General features: G+C 36.7%; 2 protein-coding genes across 5 annotated transcripts in view; one reads left to right on the top strand and one right to left on the bottom strand.

Annotated features, from left to right (window-relative positions):
* The window catches only part of LOC120766469 (peptidoglycan-recognition protein LB-like), a 29829-nt gene extending 5976 nt beyond the window's left edge, over window positions 1-23853 (bottom strand). Inside the window, exon 1 of one of the 2 annotated variants that reach the window (XM_040092009.1) lies at window positions 23245-23853. In XM_040092009.1, coding sequence (XP_039947943.1) covers window positions 23245-23281 — 37 coding nt within the window. In that variant the 5' untranslated portion in view covers window positions 23282-23853. Of the gene's footprint in view, window positions 1-551; window positions 868-23244 lie in introns of those variants that run through there. The other variant, XM_040092008.1, reaches the window with a different exon arrangement.
* The window catches only part of LOC120766465 (trichoplein keratin filament-binding protein), a 123027-nt gene that overhangs the window by 51458 nt on the left and 45810 nt on the right, over window positions 1-25759 (top strand). For 2 of the 3 annotated variants that reach the window (XM_040092000.1, XM_040092002.1), the window contains exon 2: window positions 14112-14173. The exons of the other annotated variant lie outside the window; for it this stretch is intronic. The gene's annotated coding sequence lies outside the window, so the exon portion shown is untranslated. The remainder of the gene's footprint in view (window positions 1-14111; window positions 14174-25759) is intronic. 3 annotated transcript variants of the gene reach the window in all.

The following is a 25759-nucleotide window of genomic DNA, read 5'->3' as shown; positions in this document are numbered from 1 at the left end:
TAATTTCAACTCTTTGTTGGATGGTATGTCATTCCATGATGAAATGGCATATCTTACTGAAGAGAAATGTCAAAGGAGCGTCATTTACTGTCCCTGTCCCAGTCTACTTTTGTAGCGTCCCTATTGAAAACCCCGTTATAAACAAAGTCTTACTGTTTTTTGTCCATAGTAGTATGACACTAATAGTCAATTAATAGTGTTATTGGCAAATCATTGAAATCTAATATTTGTTGTTTCTCAATTTTTTAATAAAATCACGAAATAGCAAGGTGTGAGAATAATAACACGTTCTGTGTAAGCTATGAAAGCAAATTTAGCTGTAGAAATTTCGAGGCTTAATAATAGATTCAACTTGATATTTAATAATTTATTCAGTCGATTGAGCAGCTTGTTCGTGACGTTAGTGTCAGCAAACTAGTTACTTTTATTTTCGTAGTTTTTACAATGAACGTCCATGATTTTTGACAATTCTCTTTTTGTATATGTTTATTACTTATCTCTCCTTTTTTGTGGGGGCGCCTGCCTTTTCGGCAGTGTCATTCACTACACACCTGCTTCATTGTTTATGGACATAATCGCCAATATCGCCAAGCGCCAATTGAAACACATAACCCGTGCGAACTAAACAATATAAAATTTGGTAAATTTCTATGAAATTCATTTAATCAAGTGCAAAATTTGGCAGTTGCTGCAAATTTGCTGTTTGCTCTTCACGTTCACACTCTTTATTTGTTTACACTTTCGATTTAATTCATCGCAATTTACACAATTACAATATTTTCGTTTGCTACTTTTTGCCGCGTTCATCAGCGCTATTCAATATTTACACTTCCGTATGCCGCGCCAGTTTTTGAGTTTCTGATGGCAGCTCTCGCAAGCACGCGCTGTCACCCAAAGCGGTGGTTTGCGATCCGTGAGTAAGTGTACATACATACATACAAGTATGAATGCAAGAATTAAGAAGTTAATGAAATCTACCGTGAGTCTCAGCATGAATGGACTACTCAGTGAGTAGAGAAATAAGAGAAGCCAACGTACAGTGTTGAAATAAAGCTAAGCTGTGACTGAGAAACTATTTGGTTGGTGGTTTTTTAACCATTTACTTGGAAAAACTCAGTCATTGCTAATACCAATGCGATATACATATGTATGTCGACTCATTCAAATCTTTAAACGTCGTTATTTCTAAAGCCTCGAAAATAAACCTATAAATACAATTTCGCTTCATTTCACTCTTTTCAAAGTAAAAATAAATGAAAAAGACCTATTTGGAAGCGCTGTTAAATACTAGAAAATTTTCTTCTACGAAAACCTATAAAATATTGACAAGTCTGTTATTGGTGGATAAGCGAGCTGCACACTTACGTAGAGGGCATAAAAGTAATAGAGTTGATTGAAATACTTATTTTTAAAAGCTCTGTCTGATTCTAACAGTTCTAAATGAGTTATTAATAATCTTTGATTTAGTTAAATAAGAATCCGCAATTTGAAATATTTCTTCACACAAAGTTGATCTTAAGACCTTTAGACCATTGTTGATAATTTTTGAATTATGAAACGAAAACGCCCAAAAGGTCAATTGAAAAGTTCCTGGGCTACCATAGTAAAAGAGTTTTTTTTTGACAAAACTTTTTTTTTATTCAAGGCAGCTCCTTTCGTAATACACTGATAATAACGACACTCCAACTTTTCGATATAATTTTTCTAGTACGATTTGTCTTTTGCCTCAAAATAGGCCTCAGTTTCGGCGATTACATCTTCATTTGACGAAAATATCTTCCCAGCGAGCATTTTTTTGAGAGCTGAGAACAGATAACAGTGCCCGCGGGTGAGATCTGGAGAAGCCGTTGCATGCGGACACAATTCGAAGCCCAATCCATGTATTTTTGCCATCGTTTTCACTGACTTGGGACACGGTGCATTATCTTGATGAAACAGCAGCACTTCCTTCAAATGCGACCGTTTCTTGACGATTTCGTTCTTCAAACGGTTCAATAACGCTATGTAATGGTCGCTGTCGATGGTTCTTTCCTTTTCTAGGTGATCAGTACAAATTATTCGATGCGCACGCCAAAGTACAGACGTCGTAACCTTGCCAGTCGTTTTTCTGGAGCGTGTTCATCTTGTGCAGCCCACTCGGTCGACTGTCGATTGAAATACGGAGTGAAATGATGGAGCCATGTTTCATCCATTGTAAGATATCGACGTAAAAATTTGGCTTTATTACGTTTGAACATCTCCAAATAATCAACACATCGCTGTTTTTGCTCAAAAGTGTGCTCGCGCGGCACCCTCTTTGCACAGAGTTTCCTTATACCCAATTCGTGAACTCGTTCAGTTGATATCTTTAGAGTCAAGTTTACAAACGCGTCTATTGAAGGTTAGAGCTAACTAAAAATCATATGATTTTTATTCTGGTAAGGCTATCTACCTATATATCAATTGACCTGTTAGTAGAATGAAAGCGAAAAGCATTGGTAGGCCTTATGTTTGCTGCAATTTTTATTCTCCGAAAGTGTGAAAAACAGCCATTACTATAATGAGTTTTCTCAGAAAATGGAAAAAGGCTCCATTTTCCGATTCAAATCTGCGTTTTACATTCTGTGATGTTTTCACTTTTTACACAAATATTATTTCAGCACTGGCTTACTACCAGACATCGCTTGTTTATTTGCTCTTCTCATTTGTGCGCGTGTTAAATTAAAATGAAATTAAATATTTTTTCAAGTGTTTCAACACTACAGAAAGCATGCTCTAAAGAAATTTAATGCAAGAACCAGTGTAAAATTTGAAAAAATCGATTTTTTTCATATTTTATTAGGTTAAAACACTAAAAATAACAAACTGAAATTTTAAATCGATAACTCAAATAGTTGTTCAGCTACAGTGTTCGAAAATAAAGTCGCACAGTTCTATCAGCTCCATCAGTTTAGCTTTAAATTCGTTTTTCTCGAAACAACATTTTTCGAATTTGCTTGCGTGATTACTTGGAGTAAACGATCCGATCAATACCAAAATTTTTCTGTATATTCTACCATCTCATCAAAAATCTGATTTTGGCAGATCAAAACCGACCAAAATGTAGACTAAAACTCTGCTTTTAAAAATGCCACCATTTTGTGTATTTGTTATTTATTTCGACCGCTTGAATTGATAAAAATATTGCTGCCGTTGAGGCAAGTGTTGCTAAAGACCACAATTTGTCGGTCTGTACTTTTTTCGAAATGAAGCTAGTGACTCCGTTACTGTCAATCGACAGCTATATAGAACGATGATAACGAACGTTTTATGGCCGTAAATGGAAGAATTTGTACTTGACAACATCTTGTTCCCACGAGACGGGGCTATGTGCCACACAGCCTATGCAAAAACCTAATTATTGTGAGAAAAGTTTGTACATTCGATTATTTTACGAAACTGTGACATTCAATGGTCTCCAAGAAGGTGTGATTTAGCACCAGTAAGACTACTTCTTGTGGGGTTATTTGAGGTTATTAGTCTTTAGCAATAAACCAGACTCGTTTCAAGTTTTTGAAGTCAATATTGAACGTGATGTTCATGATGGACGCTATTAACAAAGAAATTCAAAAATTTTTGGAAATATATATTTTAAACTCGGCCATTGCGACGCCATTTCCGGTGATCCCTCAAAAAAATATTACGCCCACTTTGGCTGGATAACTCCTAACAGGATCATCTAAAGTGAAAAAATGCGTGTTTTAGTTAAAACATTAACATAGAACTTGAACGAAGAAAAAATACTGAAAATTGGATTTTTGGCAAACATTGTTACATAAAAATGGAAATTTCGCGACACTTTTTTTTTTCAAATAGTAGTAATCGAAAAAAAAATCCTTCATCCAAGTTTTAAGATTTATATCTCAAAGACCTGTGTAAAATTTCATGAAGATCGGTTGAGTAGTTCTCAAGAAATCTTGCCAACCAACTTCAAAAACAAAGTTTCGTGAAAAGCGCGTTTAAAGACGGCGCACTTAGCTTGGCTAACCTCGAGCGCACAAGTTCTCAAGGCTGTATCTCCAAAACTATTATTCGGATCAACTTGAAAATTTAGGACAATATTCTAGAGATGTTGTAAAACTTAATAGGACAATAAAAAAAATAAACTTTTTCAAACCCGTAAACCCATGTAATACCATGTTCAGACCGACGCTTAATCACACGATTTCGGCTGTTGAATGGATTATCCCACTAATCTTAAAAATTTATCAAGATTTCGCCATACAAAAATGACAGTTCCAAATCACTTCATTTGATTGATTTGAAACTGATCCACGCTAAATCTCTCTGTGCGACCCTGATTTTGCGCAATCTACTTGTCAGCACTGGAAATCTGTCAGCACTGAAATCACAGCTGATTTAGACGCTACAAAGGGAAAAAAATGTAAACAAACAAATTTTTTTTTAAGGCAATGAATCTAATTTCATATGAAAATCGACTTAACAAATGAAAAAATGCATCTATTATTCCTATTATATGGAAAATATTAAAAAAAGCCGTCTTTTTATTTCAAAATACTATATGACAATCTTTTCTTTTGATAAATATTAAGCGATGTGAATTCTTGAATGACAATAACAGCTGGTTTTTGATCTTTCTAACGGAGGTGAGAACACTGTTGGGTTATGAAATGATTAAATATAATCTAATCTTTTAAATTTTCGGTCTGAACATGGTATAACCCCTTAAAATGAAAAACCAATTGATAGAGTATTAAAGGCTATTACTTAGTTGTTTATGCCTCCGTGCGTGCTATGTTTTTAGGCTCCTTATTTCCGTTATTTAATTTTGGTGTTTTTTTTAGCACTTTGGTAATTTAATTAATTCCAACGTTTGTTTGCTTTCCGCTCGTTTTTTACTTAACTATGCAATATATTTGTTTTGTTGTTGCTACTGCTTAGTACCATCATTAAAATCCCATTTCAACACTAAATATGTTGTTTCTCGCATTTCAGTGTGATTTTTGCGATAAAATTGTCAGTTGTTTAGCCATTTGTTTGCTCATCGTTAGGGGAATACCAGCTGAACTTGTTTTTTTCGCTCGTCGTGTTTGTACCGCCTGTTTATTGTTTTCATTCTGCGTTCGTTTTCAAATTTTTTTTTAACAACAACAACGAACATTTCACATGGGCAATTATAAAATTGAGTTTGACATTAAATCATTCGATTGTGCTGTCTCTTCGGCGTTTTGCCTATCTACTCGTGTTAGTTTAGTTTGTATGTCAACAAAAATTATTTGCTGAAAATTTGATAGTGTGAATTTAATAAAGAGGTCATTGCAATGTTGAAGGTTTGTTTTTTGTTCAGTTTTTGTTTTTTGTCATTTTTTCGAAATTTTAGTTTCTCTATGTAGAACACTTTGGGGTCGCTGAACGAATGAAGTGAGTGCATGTGGAGTGTCGCTAAGCGTCTAATTGCGGTTTAATTTAAACGCTTTTTTGATGCTCACTTTGCAAATGAGTGCTTGGGGAATGAACAGCTGTGCAAATGTGTTTTTTTTTCTGCCGGCAGCCCTCACGTGACTTGTAGCGCGAATAACAGTAAAATTTGTATGTACAAAAGTATGTGCGAGTGCATGTATTGTCTGTATACTAATATGTATTATGTACCATAGGTTCATGGTCTACTTTTATGCGCTCGACTTTATAGCGCCACTTTGGGCGCATCACAGCAATAAATGTTGAACGATTTTTCCAGTTCATTGCAGCTAATTTCAGTCGGCACTGATTTCAGAGTTGACTGTCATCACCAGCTGCGCTTGCCGGTTAAAACTTTGTTCAAATCTCTGGGCATATGCCCACATTCGCCAACTTTTTAACTACGTCATTCAATGTCTTAATGTTCAACGCTTCATCATTTCGACGCCCATTATACTACTTACGTCTCTTCCTTATGTCAATCATTCGCATCATTAATTCTACCACATATGTATGTATGTATGTATAAGCACCTATAAAGTATGTTAAGTTATCAATTTATGGTTCAAAAGTGATTTGTAAACATTTGTGGAGTGGGACGCGAAATTATTGTTAAACACGTGTTTATAACCTGAACAGGGTGTAATAAGTTTGTCACGAAGTTTGTAATACCCTGATGGAAATGTGAGAGATCATTTGAAAAATATATTATATGTGACCTGGTCTACGAAAGGGGGGTTTAGGTGTCAAAAAAAGGAGAACAATTAATGAGATAACGAGAAACTGACGATTATTTTTAACAGCTTTTCCGAGAAAACTAGTTTTCGCGCCTAAGCCACCTTTTCGTAGACCAGGTCACATATATAAATAATCCGCGTGATAAGTTGGGTCGATTTAGTCATGTTCATCTGTCTACCTTATCTGTATATACATATGTATTAACTATATAAAGAGTTTTAGAGATGTCAATATGATACTTTACACACGCCCTTTTCTCACCTAGAAGTTGCATATATGTATATTGGTATTGGACCAATATAGCGCACAACTGATATACAAACTGAACATTCGGTTGGACGTTTCTTAGCGTTATGCAATTCTCTTGAGTTGTGGCTATCTATTGTGCTTCCGACCCAACTTATTTTCTACATCAGCTCCCCTCGAGTGAGTTGATTTCTATAGTGCTCCTTGATGCGGAGTCCTAATTGAACAATACCGGGAAATTCTGGCTCGTCTATAATTCAATATAGGGGGAGCATGGGACTCATCAGCAGAACTTATAACATTGAAATGGCTAATGGAGTGGGAGCCGGAATCTACCGCTTGGAGCTGGATCTCAGGCGACCCTTCACGTTTCCGGAATAGTGCAATATCTTCCAGGAGAAAGTCCTTGCGGTCAGAAAAGGGGTAGCTAACAATGTAAGAAACGCATAAATAAGACCAATATAAACGCAATTGAGGCTATAATATTACGTCGCATTACGTCGGAGAATTCTTTTATAAACAGGGTGACCGTGGATGTAGCGGCTGCCGGAAAGCGGAAGGAATTCCGCGAAGCGAAAAAGTACAGGAAATGCGGATATCACTAAATGAAATTTGCGAAAGGTCTAATAAACGAATCAGAGCGAGATAAATTACTTTAAGTACATGCAGGATCGAAGAGACTGGCGGTCGGTTGTCGGCCTCTTGACAGCTCAGGCACTGGCGTCAGATGCGAGCCGGATGGGCATAAGTAATGACGATACACGAAGAAAGTGCACGATAGCCGATTCACATAGAAATTTTGCTTTGCTTTGTGTCAGTCATTTCTTATGACAGAAGAGTTCGAAGTGCAGCCAGGTCCTTCTCCACCTGATCTCTCCAACAGAGTGGAGGTCTTCCTCTTCCTCTGCTTTGCGTCGAACACTCTCAGAGCTGGAGTGTTTGCATCCATTCGGACGACATGACCACGCCAGCGTTGCCTCTGTCTCTTAATTCGCTGAATTATGTCAATGTCGTCATTTATGTATATTATACAGCTCTTCGTTCCATCGACTGCGGATTTGCAAAGGACCATAAATCCTCCGCAGAACTTTTCTCTTGATAAGTGCCGACTCATCAGATGTTGTCATCGTCCATGCCTTTGCTCCATATAGCAGGACGGGAATAATGGGAATAATGAGTGATCCTTAACACGTCGTCATCAAATGTGGGAATCTCTCAACCGAAGCTATTTTGTCCTTTCTTTGGTGGTGTTTCTTACATGGCGGTTTCCCAAACCTAGCGCTCAACTCTAGGTAGGGGATGTTTCGCCATCTCATTTTAGCCTGACTTCAAAAGGTTGTTTTGTGGCTACCTAGAGGACACTTGGTCTTAGACCAGAAGTCGTGAACTGCTTGAGCCATATGTAAAATAATCATTTCTGGCCATTCCCAAGTGAATGAGGATCAGAGAGCTTTCTTCACTTTCGTGAACTTCTACATTTGGCTCCATCCTCCTATCCGTTTGTATGACGCATGCTTCAGCTCAAATTAAACTGCATCTCCATCTGGCTTTGCTAAGAACCAGTAGGTCAGTATAACCTAACCTAAATATTGCATGTTAAAAAAAATAAATGTATTATAAAAAGTTACAGTATTGAACAGCGCTTAACAATATCAAATATACATAAGTTTACTTTTGCTCGTGAAAAGGATAATATTTCAATTGGAATTTTTTACACTTTCGTTTTTGATTGCATTTGATTCGTTAAGGCAATTATTACAGTTGGTTTATTTACACAATTGCCACACGCAATAAACAATGTTTCCACTGCATTTACATTCGCATTGCTGCCAACGCGCTAAAATTGAAATATCATCAATGCGAAAAACATAAAAAATGTTGGACAAAAGGCTGTGGCTTCGGAGCAGTTGAGCGCTATCGTGGTCTTATTATTGTTATTATTTTGTTACACATACAAAACGAGGTGTGAATATATGTATTAAAAAAAATATGTATGTACAAATATATATAATGACAAAAAAACCTGACGCAGTTACATATTAGGAAAAAGTAGGCGAGTCGCGCAAAGTTTGTGAAATTACTGCCTGTCTGCTGGATTGCAAATTATTTATTGGCCAATTAAAAGCGGCGGGCGTATAAAGTTTTTATCACACTTTTCGCGAGTTTTTAACAAAGCGCATAATGGGATTGTAAATCACCTAAGGGTTAGGTCGCTCAAATATTGAAAGCAAATTTAATTTTGCTGCAAAAAGTTAAAGTTTCCTCATTGGCTGATATTTAACTACTGGATTTTTTAACCAAATTTATATTTCTATATAACGCTATTTTAATTCATTCTACATTTTGTGAAGCAAAAACGTATGATGCATGCAAGGTCGCTATGAGCCTCGTCAGTTTCAAAAAATAAAAAATTTTAACTCTTCTTTGGTTGCTACAAACACATACAATATTAAATTCAATTGATTCACTCAAAAACGTTATTACATTGGGGCAAAGAAGCACCTGGAAATTGTAATTATGGTGTGAAATAATTTACTGTATTATAAAATGTTAGAGTATTCAATACTAACAGAATGCATTTTGCTAAGTTGGTAGCACTGTGCCAAATATGACCTTCAACCAGTTTGCTTACAGCAGCTACGTACATATGTACAGGGTCCGGCAATCGAAGTGTAACCAACATCAGACCGTTCGTGTAGCTGTCGCACTGGAATCAGCTGTTTATAAATTTGCTGAATGACAGTTCGGAGTATTGTTCACAAGTGTACAAAAGCGTTTTGCCAAAAGTGAACGCAGAAAAAGTGATCAGCGATGGAATTCAAACGCAATAGTGTGATTGCTTTATATTTAGCTGGAAAATCACAGCCAGCAATTGTTCGTGAGCTCAAACACCTTAATGTGAATAAAGTTTTTGTTTATCGCACCATCACTCGTTACAATGATACTGGTAGCATCGCAAAACGCCATGCAGGTGGTCATCAAAAGACTGCAACGTCACGTGAGATGGTTCGGAAAGTGAAGAAGCGACTTGAGCGAAATTCACGACGAAGTGCCAATTAAATGGCTAAAGAACTGAAAATATCCGACCTCAGCAACCGACGCATATTGAAAAATGAGCTCAAGCTCAAGCCCTACAAGTTCCAAAAGGCCCATGATCTCACACCGAAGCAGCAACAAGTAAGACTTGAGAGAGCAAAGCAGTTGCTTCGCTTGGTCGAAAGCAGTCAAATTCCGAACATTGTGTTTTCTGACAAAAAATTTTTCTAATTGAGCAATTCGTAAACTCTCAAAACGATAGGGTTTACTTGACCGACCGTTCATACGAGAATCTAAGTCATCATTTGGACACCAGGAGGCAGCATCCGCCAAAAATAATGGTTTGGGCCGCTGTCACCGCAGATGTTTTCATCGAGCCTTGCGTCAAAGTAAATGCGACATATCATTGGGAAAGTTTTCTGGAGGCTGCTTTGAAGCCGTGGGCAAACAAACATCTCAGTCGCAAACCATGGACGTTTCAACAAGACTCAGCTCCGTCTCACAAAGCGCGAGTGAATCAAGAATGGCTGAAAAACAACGTTCCGAACTTCATTACGACCACACAATGGCTCTCGAATTCACCAGATGCGAATAAAATGCATTATTCTCGCTGGGCCTATTTTGAATGAAATAAATTGATTTTGCCGAAACAACTTGTTGTTCTCTTTTTTTTTTTTAAGTCCTGTTTACTTTGGAACGCATGGCTGCAATCTCCGAACATAAGTGTTGTTCCAATCGGATCATCAGCTGATATTAAAACAGGCCGATCAAAGTCAAAATAAAGATCTGTTTTTCCCTTTTATGCCATAAAAAATCACATATAAAGTGTATTATAGCTGCGGTGCAGCCGAAGCTTTCGTTTTGTTTTTTTTTGGTTTGGTTTGACAATTTCCATTTGAAAATTAAATCAATTTGACACAGGGTCACTCTTGTGGCATATTTAGATAAATTTACTGCTAGCCATCCAATTAGTAAGCCAAACAAATCGATTAAATTAATTATAAACACACAAGTTCGGCTGTGAAATTTAAATGTAATCGTCATGGTGAGAACACGCGCTTGACGTGACCGAAATTGTAATTAAAAACTTTCGGTATTCTCATAGTAGTACAGTGACACATATAATTACATAGGTATATATAGTATGTTGCCACCCCGCAGTGTATGTCGGTATATAAACGCAAAGTGTGCCATTGGATTGTATTATCGCGCGAATAGTAATGTAGATATACATACATATATGTAATAGGTGTTTTTTTAGACATGTAGTTTTCAGGAGGAAACAAAACGCGTATTATTTAATGTTATGATAAAAAATTTAGCTTTATTACAAAGATAATGGTTGCCACTATTTTTTAAAAAAGATTTTGGCCAAGGGACCGCCGCGGCTAGTTCGAATAAATTCCAGCTGAGAGGTCATTAAGTCATACGTCAGCGATAACACGTCGAATATTCTCTTGACATTGACACTTTGTTAATCTTCCCGCAAAAATAATTGTCTAGCGATGTTAAATCGCACGATCTTCGAGGCCACGCCACAGGGTAACGACGCGAGGCAATGCGCTCACCAAAAGCTTCCTTCATTAAATTGATTATCTCCTTGGCTGTATGGCATGTAGCGTCGTTTTGTTGGAATCAATGTCGATTCACATCAACATACTTCAATTTAGGCACGAATTTCCTAATCATTATATCGGTTAGATAGCGCTGTCCATCGATTTTAACATTATGACCACCTGCTCTGCCCATAGAACACACCAAAGAGTGACTTTGGGATGATGAGTAACAGCGTCACAACCATGGCATGTGGATTATAATCACTTCAAATGCAATAATTTTGTTTATTGACATATGCACTCAATCAAGAGTGAGCTTCATCGCTGTAAAAAATTTTCTTGTGATTGTCAGGCTCGGTGACCATCTCGTTTAGGGCTCATTGACCGAACGTGCGACGCGCTTGATGATCGTTCAATGTTTCAATTATTGCACGAGTTGAATTTTATGAGCTCGTAAATCAAAATACTTCTCCAAAATTTTCCATATAGTGGGTAACCACATATCCAATTATTGTGCGCGACATTCGGTTGGACTTATTCAGGTCTACTACGATATTCTGCTCCACGCGTTAAACAGTGGAGTAAACATGGTGTGTTATCGATCCATGATTGCTCCAATTACCGACTCTGTTAGAGGCCTATATCGACCGAATATTTGATGCGTCACGCAAACCGAACCATTAGTTCGGTAATAAGTTTGCAAGATTTACAAACGTTGTTTCAGAGTAAGTCTCTTACCAAACTGAGTACAAATCAAGTAACAGCTGTCTACACCTCTAAAATATTTTTCTAAATTTTCAAGTTGATTCGAGTAATAGTTTCGGAAATACAGCCTTCAGAACTTGTGCGCTCGAGGGTAGTTATGCCAACTTCTTTAAACCCGTTTTTCTCGAAACTGCGGTTTTGAAGTCGGTTTACAAGATTTCTCGAGAACTACTCAACCCATCTTCACGAAATTTTACGCAGGTCTTTGAGATACAATTCTTAAAGACTTGGTTGAAGGATTTTTTTCGATTACAACTATTTGAAAAAAAAAATGTTGGGAAATTTTCACTAAAATTTTAATTTTTTTGTAAAAATGTCTGCCAAAAATCGGATTCTAATTTTTTTCCTTCGTCCAATTTCTAAGTTAAAGTTTTAACTAAAACGCGTATTTTTTCACTTTAGCTGATCCTGTAATGAGTTATCCTGCCAACGCGGCGCATATTTTTTCCGAAGGATCACCAGAAAAGGCGTAAAAATGGCCGAGTTTGAAATTTTTTTTTCCAAAAATTTCAGAATTTCTTTGTGAATAGTGTATGTTTGTAATAATGAAAAATTCTAATAAAATATTTCATTTTTTATATGAGAAAAAAATTATTGAAAAAAGAAAACCCCTTAAGCGAAGCAAGTTTTCCAGCATAAATTCTCTCGCTCATTTTTTCTCTCTGTCTTCCATTTCCCTCTCACACTCTCCTCTCTTATCTTTCGAAGTTCCAAATTCTATGTTCGCGAGAAGTAAACTTTATTAATTTTTTTATTTATTTTTTTATTTATTATTATTTATTTATTTTTTTATTTTATTTTTTTTATTTTTTATTTTTTAAGTTTTTTTATTTTTTTTTTATTTTTTATTTTTTTATTTATTTTTTAATTTTTTTTTTTTTTGTTTTTTTATTTTTTATTTTTTTTCTATTTATTTATTTTTATTTATTTTTTTTTTAAATTTGTTTTTTAACTGTCAGGTATAATGGTATAATATGTCACTAATTACAATTTCGCTATTTACCAAATTCACGGCTTCGGTTTATTTTGGATACGTTTGCCAATTAATACACACAATTATGCCGCCCTTATGCAGCTGCACGCACACAAGCATAGTTTATAATAATGTGTTAATTACGGCTGTGCCAAACGTGCGATGAACGCGTGGTTTAACACTTGCGAACACCACATAACCATAGTTTGTTTGTATGTATTTAATTGCATTCCAGTAGCAATACATTTCGGCATGAATGAATATGCAATCAAATCGCGTTCATGTTACTCATACGCCCCAGCGTATATAATGTATAATTGAGCGCATAGAAATGCCTAGCATCTTAAACACTGAGTACCGTTGAAACCTTGACTGACGAAGAGCAAACACACGGACGTGACCATAACCCACGAGAGCTATTAGCCGGCATATACCGTTATAAATAGCGTATTGAGTGTAAATTGTATTGTATTCATGTATAAACGTGTTTAGTAGTGTTTGTTACTGTGTAAGCAGCTAAGTGGGCGTAAGCGCCCGCATAATCAACACACATTTCCGTGTGTGTGTGTGTGTGTGAGCGCGTTGAATAATTCATACAACAGTTTTATGCAAATTAATAGCGAAAACGTTTTCATTTTTGTATCGTTTTATTATTTACACAAAAATGCAAATAATTAATTCCAATTAATTAGTATTTAAATGCTGGCAATAACTGTACATATATACTTGTATGTATATTAGCACGCTCACTCGTATAGCAGCCAGTGTGATTGTGGTTTATTGGAACGGCAAATTAAACGAAAAATTCATCAAATAAAATTGCTATGTGCCGTTAGGTTATTGGCACAACCATTCAAAGGTTGTTCTTGCTGTTGTTTGCCAAATTATGATTTTTGCCCTCAGCCATTTAGTAATTCTCTAATAGATCGCCTAAAACGTTTTGTACCAGCATGAATGTTTACCGTTATAATTGCTTGTTTGCGTAGTTGTGTGTGTATATATATCAGCCTTATATATACACATACATAAACATTATACGAACTGAATGCGTGCAAATTTCACAGGTGAGCTAAATCTTGCCATATAATGCGTGGGTGTGTTGGTAAAGCAATGTCGCCGCTGTGACTAAAATCCGTTATGTGCTAAAGTCGCCTCTGCTCTATATGCGTGGTTATCTGTCAATCAGCACAACTTGTTGTTAATGAAGTAATCAGCATAAGTGGCGTGTTGATCGCAAAACTAAATGAAATTTTGTGAAAATATTTGTCTTGGCTTATTTAATTTGAGGCTTGCAATTAATTATACCGCTAACTTATACCAGCACTTACACCAAATGTACATTATCCTTTAACTCGTTTCAGACCTTCTCAAATACAAAACATAGTTGACGCGCTGCTGAACGTTTCTTTTGATTTTATAGCAGGTAAGTCAAGTTTACTTGTGGAGAGGTTTCAATATGATAGGCTGTGAAGTGAAGTCTAAGCTTCGTCAGCTGCAAGCTCATTAAACCAAATTGAAAGATAATTTGCGTGCTTAGTTAAAGTAGTGGGGGAATTGTTATAACAACGCCTCATTGGCGTTAAACTAGTTTATTGGCAACATTTACAAGAATGTGAATTGAGTCTACATATGTGATCTAATTCTGAGTTAAACTTCTTACTCTTTGCTTGTGTTCGAGCACAGTTTAAAATTTTTCTTATCTCAAATTAATGCAAAATTGTGTAGAGAGTGTTTGCTTCGTGCCATTTTATCATTTTAAGTGCTAACTAAATAATCACTTTAGTTAGAATACTCATTATCACCACTTTTGCGCACTTGAAACTACAGACAAGATGCATTTCATCTGCAAAAACAAATTTTACCTTAACTTTGTACTTAACAAGAAAAACAAAACGTTAACGTTACAAGGACTTGACATTGAACGGTCAGTTTGTATGGCAGCTTTTTGGATATTGAAGTGTTCGCTCGAATAATAGGAAGAGCAAACTTATATGGAGGTAATTTGTCAAATAAGCAAGAAAAGAAAAAGGGTGTAACATTTTATACGCTTCTTCTTCTTAACTGACATTGACAACGCTTACGCGGTTATAGTCGAGTTTATTTATAACAGCGCGTCAGTCGTTCTTCCTTTTCGCTGTTTGGCGCCAATTGGAGATTCCAAGTGTAACCAGGTCCTTCTCAACCTGGTCTTACCAACGGAGTGGAGGTCTTTCTCCGCTTTCCCCGGCAGATACTGCGTCGAGTATTTTCAAAGCTGGAGTGTTTTCATCCATTTGGACGACGAGATCTAGCCAGTGTAGCCACTGTAGCCACTGTGTCTTAATTCGCCAAATTATATCAACATCGTCGTATAACTCGTACAGCTTATCGTTCCATTGACTGCGGTATTTGGCGTTGCCAATGCGCAAAACACTGCAAATATTTCGCAGAACCTTTCTCTCGAAAACTCGTAGCGTCGAATCATCAGTTGCTGTCATCGTCCTTGCTTTTGCAGCATACAGCAGGACGGCAGGACGGGAATAATGAGTGACTTGTAGATTTGGTCTGTGTTCATCGACAGAGGTCTTTACTTTTCAATTGTTCCCGAAGTAGCATATGTGGGCAAGAGTTATTCTGCGTTGAATTTCGAGGCCGGTATTGTTGTTGATGTCAATACTGGTTCCAATATAAACGAAATTATCTACGACTTCGAAATTATGACTATCAACAGTGACGTGGAAGCCAAGTCGTGAGTACGACGACTGTTTGTTTGATGACAGGAGATATTTCGTCTTGCCCTCGTTCACTACCAGACCCATTTGTTTCGCTTTCTTATCCAGTCTGTAGAAAGTAGAACTAACGGCGCCGGTGTTGAGGGCAATGATATCAATATTATCGGCAAAGATTGTACTTGCTCGATTAAGCTCTACAGCTCGAATAGTTTTCTCCAGCGGTAGATTTAAGAAGTCGCACGATAGGGAGTCGCCTTGTTTGAAACTTCTTTTGCTATCAAACGGCTCGGATATGTCCTTCCCGTTTCTGACAGAGTTTTTGGTATTGTTCAACATCATTTTACACAGCCGTATTAGTTTTGCGGGGATATCGGTCCTCTTTTCACGAGTTAAGTTGTATCGGTCCTCTTTTCACGAGTCTTTTCCAAGATTTGGCGTATCGTGAATATCTGGTCGATTGTTGATTTTCCAGGTCCAAAGCCACACTGATAAGGTCCAATCAATTGATTGACGGTGGACTTTAATCTTCCACACAATACACTCGCGATGTTGAGGAGGATTATCCCACGGTAGTTGGCGCAGATTGTGGGGTAGAGCACACTTTAATTCCGATTTCACCTATTTTCACACTACCGTAAGAAGTGTGGAAAAAATTTGTCCTATACATTAAACTTATAAGGGCTTTTAAAGATTTTTGAACCACAGCTACCTCTCTTTAACGTAATTTGTTGCTACAAATTAATGTTATGGCTTTGTTATGGCACTTTATACGTTTGTTTTTCCGCGAACTCGTATAAATATATAGATTTATGTATATTGAAAACATCTCGCATATCAAACACTGATACCGATTATGTTCTTTTGAAATATTCCACCTAATGTAGGCGTTTTTGCATGTGCATATATTTTACATTTGAATAATTAAATTATTCACATGTTTTTATTGAATATTATAGTCTATTTATATAAAGTTCTTTTTGTCGCTTTATAAATATTACGTTGTTTTTTAATTCATTAAAACCATATAAGAAATCAATGTTAACATCTGAATATTAAGTATTTACAATGAAATCAAATAATTTGGATTTCATTAATGATAATTGAAACGGGTGATCCATGTAGAGGTACTTTTTCAAATAAAATTTTTTTGACAGATCATGTTGTTCTTGTTTATGAGCGTTTTTTCATCGCCGTTAGCAGCAACTTGGACTGATGTATGGAACAACTTGGCGCATTTTAAGTCGAGATCTTAACCCGAAAGTGTACAAAATACAGCTTGTGCAAGAACTGAAACCGCTCGACCTTACCAAGCAACATCGATTCGCTTTATGGGCTCTTCAAAAGTTCCAAGAAGATTCGACGTTTTCGAGCCAAATTTTGTTCGGCCATGAGGCCTATTTCTGGCTCATTGTGTATGTAAACAAGCAAAATTTCCGCATTTGGGACGAAGAGAAACCTCAAAAGTTTCAAGAGCTGCCATTTTATTCAGAAAACAACAACGGTTTAGTGTGATTTGTGAGCCTTTGGAACCAACGGTTCATATTTCTTCAAAAATGATGCCGATAAGAACGTAACCCTCAAGGGCGACCGTTATCGCGTAATTATAACAGGCTATTTGATGTCTAAAATTGATCTCGGCGACATTTGGTTTCAACAAGACGGCGCCACTACCCATATATCGCACATCCATCTATAGATTTACTGAAAGAACAGTTCGGTAACCAGATAACTTCACGTATTGGGCCGCTCGATTGGCTACCAAGATCGTGCGGACAATCCCACTTCGATTCGGACCTTCAAACATCACGCGTGACATTCGCCAGTTACCAGTCGAAATGCTGGAGCAAGTCATCGAAAATTGAACTCAACGGATGGATCATCTGAGATGTAGCTGCAGCCGACATTTGAAAGAGATAATTTTAAAAAAATAAATGCCAAAAAATGTTCTTTCGAATGATAGTAAACATTCTCCATTAAATTTAAAAGTTTCTGTGTTTCTCCCTTAAAAAAGTAGGAAACCTCGAAATGGATGACCCTCTATAAAGGATACAGATGCTTGCATGTAGTTAAATGGCAAACATCGATGACTCTTTCATTACAATGTCTACAAGCTTTAATTAACTTTGGTTTAACAGTGCGTGACAATTTCAATGAACAATTGAATTTCATAAATTTGCAGAACAATGCAGAATTTCATAAATTTTGAATTTTAATGGAGAATTCAATTTCGTGCTTTCTTTGAGTGGACATAATTTGTAAATAATCCAGAAGGTATTATAAAGGTGGGATAATCGAAAAAATATATAGTTAAAAGTATATTCTTATTAAGTATATTTATGAGCAGAAAAATAATAAAATACTTGTATATAGTATATTTACTAGATGAGCTTTAAGGGTCTGTTTCTTAACTTATCGCACTCGATCCGAGTGAAGATCTAGTAGATCTACAAGGTGCGTTCCAAAGTAAACAAAACTTAAAAAAAAAAACAGAACAAATTGTTTTTTTCGGTAAAATCAAATTTTATTCAAAATAGTCTCTTTCTGCTTCAATACAGCTTTTTGCACGGTCGAAAAGCATGTCGAACGAGTGTTTTAGCTCGTTGGCCGTGCCAGCCTTTTGAATGGCCTCTACGTCTGCATAACGCTTTCCTTTCGTGGGCAAATGCATTTTTCCGAAAAGAAAAAAAGTCACACGGTGCCATATCAGGTGAATGCGGGGAGTGGTTAATGGTTAAAATGTGATTTTTGGTCAAATAATCGGTCACAAGATGTCCTTCGAATGTGGGATTCTGAGCAATTTTTGGTCGTCAGTCAATTTGTGCGGAACAAACCGTGCACACACCTTTCGTAAACCAAAATGTTCGGTAAAAATGCGATAAATCGATGTTTTGGAGATGTTCAATTCCATTTCCATGAATTGCTATGATGATTTCGGCTGTTTTGTGATGAATTCACACACAGTTTCGATGGAATTTGCGGTGATCACGGATTTTGATTGGCCCACATGTTGATCGTCATTTATGTCCACACGACCACTTTGAAAACGTTGAAACCACTTCTTCTCGGGATAGGCAATCATCGCCATAAACTTGTTTCATCTACTGAAATGTTTCGGTAAAAGTTTTACCAATTTTAAAACAAAATTTAATGTTGGCTCTTTGTTCGAAGCTCATTTTCGCACCGATAACACAATCATACTACCACTTAAAACGCAATAACTTCACTTTCAATATATGAAATGTCATGAAATTCTCACCGGACAATCGATAAAGGTAGCAGATGCTAATGCATCAGTCGAAAAAATTCAAAAGGTCTTGCTTATTTTGGAAAGCACCTTGTGCTAAAATTGTTAAAAGTCTTTAGTCCTGATTTTCAGAAATATTTTTGTTTAATTTTACTGTTAAACTGCCCGCTTGGAGGCTGCACGCTCTGACCACTGTCATTGTTGGTCAATGGAAATTGCTTGTAAATCGATTAATGCAATTAGTAACAAAGGAATAAGTACATAAAAACAATAAAATAAATATAGCGAACTTGTAAAATTGCGAATATTACAGAAATAATTAATTAAGCTTCACTCAAAGTGCACAGCGAACAAATTTACATCCATACGAACATACATACATACATGCATACATACATTCTTAAATTCAGAAAAAAGTTATTTATTGTTGAGAGAGCAGCAATGTTGGTGCATGCAGTGAACCATCGCATGTGTGGGTCGTTTGTTTAACAACGGGCAACAAGTGGAAAATTAAATTTAAATTTAATAATTAAATAAAGGATCACACATCGCAGCAAACGTGGGCGTATATTTTTTTATTTATCAGTTAAGAAAACTGTGACTACATGTGGCGCTTACTGATAGATTATTCATCAATAATTCCGATTAATTAACAATTTTAAATTAATTTTCGGTATGCATAATTTCCTAAAATCATTAATTTTCATTTCTATTTACATATGCAATCAAGTCACGCAGAAGAGCAAAACATCATTAAGCTAATATATTATTCCCGTGCAACATGTTGCACTGGTATACAAAAAACAACAAAAACAAGAGAAACCGTTAACCTCAGCCTTGTGCACAGAAGCTATAATATCCATTACAAATACAAAAGACTCCATGCATTAACTTGATTGTGATCATTCAGTTTGTATGGAAGTTATATTGTATATTATTCCGAAATGGAAAAGTTTTTTCTAGATTTCTAATAATGTGTTTCAATATAAAGCCGCAAAGCTATGACTTTAAAGCAATTTTAAATTCAATTTTGTAATAATTTGCTATATTTGTTGTTCGTATTAGCTGACATTATACCATATACTGTTGTGGGCAAAAACTAGTAAGACCTTTTAATTTTATTTTCGTGCGGAAATCCATTCGTCTCCATGGTATGATACATTGGAGGAGGTATCGATAGTGAAGCCGCAGAGTCTGTTAAAATTTGCCTTAAGCGCAGGCATCTTACTCATGGACCTAGCAACTGAACTCCATCTGGTATAGCAAAGGATAAAAACTGGTCTATGCGTAGCTTTTTGGCCTACCAGATTAACCTAACCTAACCTAGTATACGCTTGTCTTTCTGAAGCACATAAAGTGCATTTGGCCGTTTTTACGATGAGTGAGATTGTTCAACAAAGAAGTTCCATTAAATTTTGTAAGCGAAATCAAATTTCTGGTGCCGAAACATTCAGAATGTTGGAGAAAGCCGTCGTTGATAATTGTTTGTCGCGAGCAAGGGTTTTCGATTGAGAATCAGGGTCGCGTTGACGATGAACCACCTCCAGAACGGCCATCAACATCAACTAATTATCAACTCGTCAATAAAATAAAGAAACTGGTGCTAAAGAATCGACGATTAACAGTCAGAGATCTTACTGGCATCATTTGTTCCAAAATCATATAATTTTTTTTTGAAAAACCACGTCCCTTCAACGTCTGTGAAACAATACTTTCCGACTACCAGGATGTCATGAAACGTATTATTACTAGCGATGAGTCTTGAATATATGCTTATGACCCGGAAACAGACAATCAATCGGCCGAATATCGCGGCAAATCAGGTCCAGAATCCAGGTTATGTTAACAGTTTCTTCGACTATTGAGGTGTGGTACACTCCGAATTACTTCCAACCGGCCGAACTGTCAACTATGAATTCTATTTAAGTATTATGCGTCATTTGCGCGAAGCTATTCGTAAAAAGAGGCTGGAATTATGGACCGACCATAGTTGGTTTTTGAAGCCGATAATGCCCCGTCGCATTCTGCATTGATTCTTCCTCAGGTTTTCGCCAAATTTTCAATCAATATCGTGTCGCAACCACCGCATTCGCCTGATTTAGCTCCGTGTGACTTCTGGCTTTTCAGCAAACTCAAGCGACCACTCCGTGGAAACCATTTTGAGTCAATTGAAAACATTAAACGTGAAGTGCTACGCGCGTTAAAGGTTTTTTCCGGAAACTGACTTTAACAACAGTTTCGAGGATTGTAAAAACGTTAACCCAAGTGTAAAAGGAATTACTTTGAGGGGGACGACATCGATTTTGAAGAATAAATTAATAATTTTAAAATTATGAACAAAGTCTTACTATTTTTTGCTTATAGCAGTCCGTTACGTTGTAAGAGTATTAGCATTGGGATTTCCTCGCACTTGAAATTCCGTGAATCTTTTAATAACTTTTAATGAGATACTTATGTACATAAATACCTTTACAATTTCTATGTAATCACTTACACGTCCAGCATTATTAATAATTACAAATGTTACAGATCTATTGAAAAATCCCCGGCCTACCATAGTAAAACACATTTTTTTGACAAGATTAGTTTTATTCTATTCAACACAGTTCCCTTCAAGGGTGATACACTGATTATAGCGACCTTCCAACTTTTCGATACAATTTTTGTAGTATGATTTGTTCGTTGTTTCCAAATAGGCCTCAGTTTCGGCGATCACTTCTTGAATCGACGAAACTTTCTCCCCAGCAAGCATTCTTTTGAGATGTGAGCACAGGAAATAGTCGCTTAGGGCCAGATCAGGCTCATGCGGAAGCAATTCGACGTCCAATTCATGGACATTTGACTTGTTGTGATGTCTTGTTGAAACAGCACTTCCTTCAAGTTCGACCGTTTCTTGACGATTTCGTTCTTTAAACTGTTAAATAGCGCTATATAATAGTCGCTATTGATGGTCCTTACATTTTTAAGGTAGTCACTAAAAATTATTCCATGCGCATGCCAAAATACGGACGCCATAGCCTTGCCAGTCGAATGTTACGTTTTCCCACGCTTTTTCCTACCCAAATGTTCGTGAATTATATGATGTCTACATTCAGTTGATATCTTAAAGTGTCTGCTACCGCATCCAAAATTATTTTGTAGATTTTTTGATGATTTTGGGCTTCCACTTCCGTCGTCGGTGCTCATTTGACTACGCTTAAACGTAGCAACTTTTGTTTTTGTGCAACAAATGGCTTGGCTTAATGATGAGTTTACGAACCTGCCTCATTAAATCAAACCATTAAGGATTGGCCAAATGGTTTGATTTCATGGGGCAGGTCCGGAATTTCATCATTACGCCAAGCCATTTGTTGCACAATAACAAAAATTGCTTCACTCAAGATGTTCTAATTCACAAACTAATGAGCTGACAGCTGTCAAATTTATACCTACGTTCTTTGAAATAGTAGTGTCATCTTTGTGACAGGTAGGGTACTTTTCAATTGACCTCTTATGTGCATATACATATTTATGTATATAAAAAGTTTTCAGTAAGTTGAATTTGGCAATCAAGTTTACGATACATTTTTCAATGTTTTCGAGCTAAAAACGGGAATTTTTGCCATGAACTCCTGAATGGTCTTAGTATTGCTGATCTAGACTCTTTTTGAAAATGTTATTTGAAAATTCGTCGGGAGGAGTCGGTTGTAGATATAGGACAGACAGTTAGAAATATTACCGACCAAGTATTCTCAGCATCAATATGCCAACGCATTGTTTCGGTGCCTAACCTACACAATCGGTTATTATAAGTGTCAAAGATGGCGCACCCTGTACTCGAATTTGCAAATACAAGTAGAATAGAGATAGGAGCTCCTGTCAATTTGTGGCACTTCTAGTGTTTATTTTGATTTGTGCAAACGTTTGTGTGTGTGTTTCGACTCTATTTCACCTCTGCTGATAAGCAAGTTCGCGCGTAAAAACGCACGCAAAATTATCAATAATAAAGCAGTTTATCGCCGATTAAAAATAATACTCAACCCAGTTTGCCATTTCAAGGCGGAAACCGCTTTTGTACTATATATATGATGAGCTCATGCAATGTACACTAGTGTAGCATTGCTAAGATCGCTTAGATTATTCCTGATGATTAGCCAAGAATCAGGTAAAAATTAAACTTTCGGTTCACCAGGATTAATCTAACCGATCAAAACAGATTTCCTCCTTGTAATATGAGATATTATTCCACATCCAGGTACAATTCAAATATAAACTTCAAGGTGCTCAGAAAATCAAACAAGTGTTGATAAGGTATAAGGTCGTCACCAACTGCTGGGTCAGAGACAATTATAGAATTCATTCAGTTAAAGAAATGTGTCACGTATGTATGTACTACATCCCCTTACTGACCTACTTCTTTAATTAGAATAAATTTCGGTACAAATTTTTGGTCGGTGCGATAATTTTGTGTTTGCTGGACAATAAAGAAGCTTTGTTCACATGTGTGTTTTCATTATATAAATAGGCTTACGCGTGTGACATTTTGTAATGATAACTTACCCCACATTGATAAGAGGAATAAGCCAAATGCCGTCATAGTTATTTGATGTGACTAATAGACTTTAATTATTACACTTTTCAAGGACTTGAAACTCTGCAATTTATTTCAAGAATTTGCTTTGAATGTTATTCGAAGCCCTTGTCTACAGTCTTACAATTTTTCACAGATTTTTTGCGTTTTGCCACCGGCTTTTGCCGGAACTTTTTAATTTAATCACCGTAGCTGTAAACGAAATCGAAACAAATAGAATTTTTCTCGGCCAGTAGTAAATTAAGTTTGGTTACGGTTTTACACGATTGTTCCTAACTTCTCAACAGCAATCCAACTGGTATTTGCTCTTCTGATTTTCTGCTACTTATTTTGTGATTTTTTCCTGCTCGTCGTCGTGTTTCTGAATTGATTACCAACCCACACTGGCTTTTCGACCGTCCGCTTTCAACGTTTGCCTAGCACCTTTTTTTTGACGTATGGACGACCGTTTCCGTTCCGTTTTACGCGTCCGTTCGCCTGTTCGTCCCGAGCACCTTTGCAATGTGCGCCTAACTGTGTAATCGCTATCAGCCAACTAATACGCTCACGTCGTCCCACACTCGCCGTAAACACTTGGGTTGTTGAGTGCTTGCGTTGAGCATTGGGCGCACACGTTTATAGACACCAGAGCGCAAAGAAAAGCCAACTACAACAAAACAGCTGTGTTCTGACTAGCGGTTGGCGGCAAAACCAATGCTAAGCAATGATAATGAAGTGAGCCAGCAACAACAACACAACAGGTTTTTGTAAAAAGCAAAAACACCAGCAAAGCGCAAAGAAAAATTAGAAAAAGGAAAAAAAAAACACTTTTAATGCAATAAGCTTTAAAGTAAATAAACAAAATTAAATGAAATTTAAACAAAATAGCCGCAATAAAGCAAAATGGAAAGAAAATAATAACAAATTAAATAATGCGTGATTAATTTAGATAATTTTTTATGAAAATGTGTGGATAAACGAGATAAAATATTTTTGGTTTGCTTTTCTATTATTCTATTATCACAAGTGCTAATTTCATCAAAAAAGTTTTCATCTTAAACCACCGAAAAAGCTAAACAAATAAAACAAGTAAGGTGGAGCTGAGTTCGGATTTAACCGAATAGTTCACACTCTTGCAACTTGCAAGTATCATGGACGAAATTTCGCCCAAAAACTATAGGTACTGAGTTCAAATATTCCGAAACTAGGGTCTAGAACAGTGTTTGTTGGATTTGGACAATTTTTGACCATAGGCTGGCATACACCAGAGGTGTTTTTCCTGCAAAGTTTTATCTTGTAATATAATAGCTTCTTGGTTTGTACACTGGAAAGAAAGAAAGAAAAGTATCAGATGGAATTTAAAAATGTGTTATTTAGGAAGCAGACGTGGCCCGATTTCGCCCATTTTCAAACTGTAACGTGAAAATGCCAGAGGAATGCCACTTTCCGAATTTGGTAGAAATCTGTCGAGCGGGTTTCGAGGTATATAGTAACGGTGGCTAACTTCAACCAAAGGACGGTGGACCCACAGACTTATATCTGACATCTATACCTATATCTATACCCAAATATTATGCGAGCATGGGTGCTTCAGTCCGTATTGTTCGATGTGTACGGAGTCCATAGAAGACTCTGAACTGGTGTTTTTCCATTGCCATCGGTTTCAAAACATAAGGAAAAAGTTAGAAACTGCTCTAGTTGGTAGTTTAACGGTGGAAAATTTGAGTGCACTTATGTGTCAGTCCTCTGATAAGTGGAAAACTGCCCGCGAAGCGCCAACTTTCATTATGACTAAATTAAGACGATTACAGCAGAATAGGCGTTAGTCCGTCTGTGCTATAGCAAAGACGTAAAATGTCTTGTCACTCCCATGAAGTAAAACCTTATCTGGTGGTTTTGTGGGAGAGTCTTGAGTTGGAAGTATGTTAGGTTTAGCGGATTAAAGTTCCACACTCCGGTTTTCGATGCTTTCTTTTACTATAAAAAAGGCGCGGCCACGCCCACTTTTCCAGAACATCTTGCCCACAGGTGCCACAGGTGCCCCTTGCTACTGCGATCCCCTGTGTCAAATTAGAGTTCTATATCTTAATTTAGTACTTAGTTATTGCACTTTATAGATTTTCGCTTAATGGCGTTTTGTGGGCGTGGCAGTAGTCCGATTTCGCCTATCTACGAACTCGTAATTATAATATTTTAATTAGGAACGCGCATATGAAGTTTCAATTTTCATCAAGGTTACAGCTCGCACGAACGGACGGACGGACGGACAGACAGTCCCACTGATTTGAACTCATATCGTCATCCTGATCATTTAGATATATACCTATCTCGCTTAGTTTTAAGTGATACATACAACCGTTAGGCGAACAAAACTATTATACTCTGTAGCCACATTGTGCAAGAGTATAAAAATAATACTTTAATAATGTTGTTAAAAAATAATATAAAATAGTCTTAGTATTTTGCACCGCGTATAGCAATAGGCGATGATGGTTTCAATTGCTC

The sequence above is a fragment of the Bactrocera tryoni genome, chromosome 1, assembly GCF_016617805.1.
Source record: "Bactrocera tryoni isolate S06 chromosome 1, CSIRO_BtryS06_freeze2, whole genome shotgun sequence".
Lineage (NCBI taxonomy): Eukaryota > Metazoa > Arthropoda > Insecta > Diptera > Tephritidae > Bactrocera > Bactrocera tryoni.
Note: the sequence above shows the minus strand (reverse complement) of the source record. Positions and strands in the feature narration are given on the sequence as shown.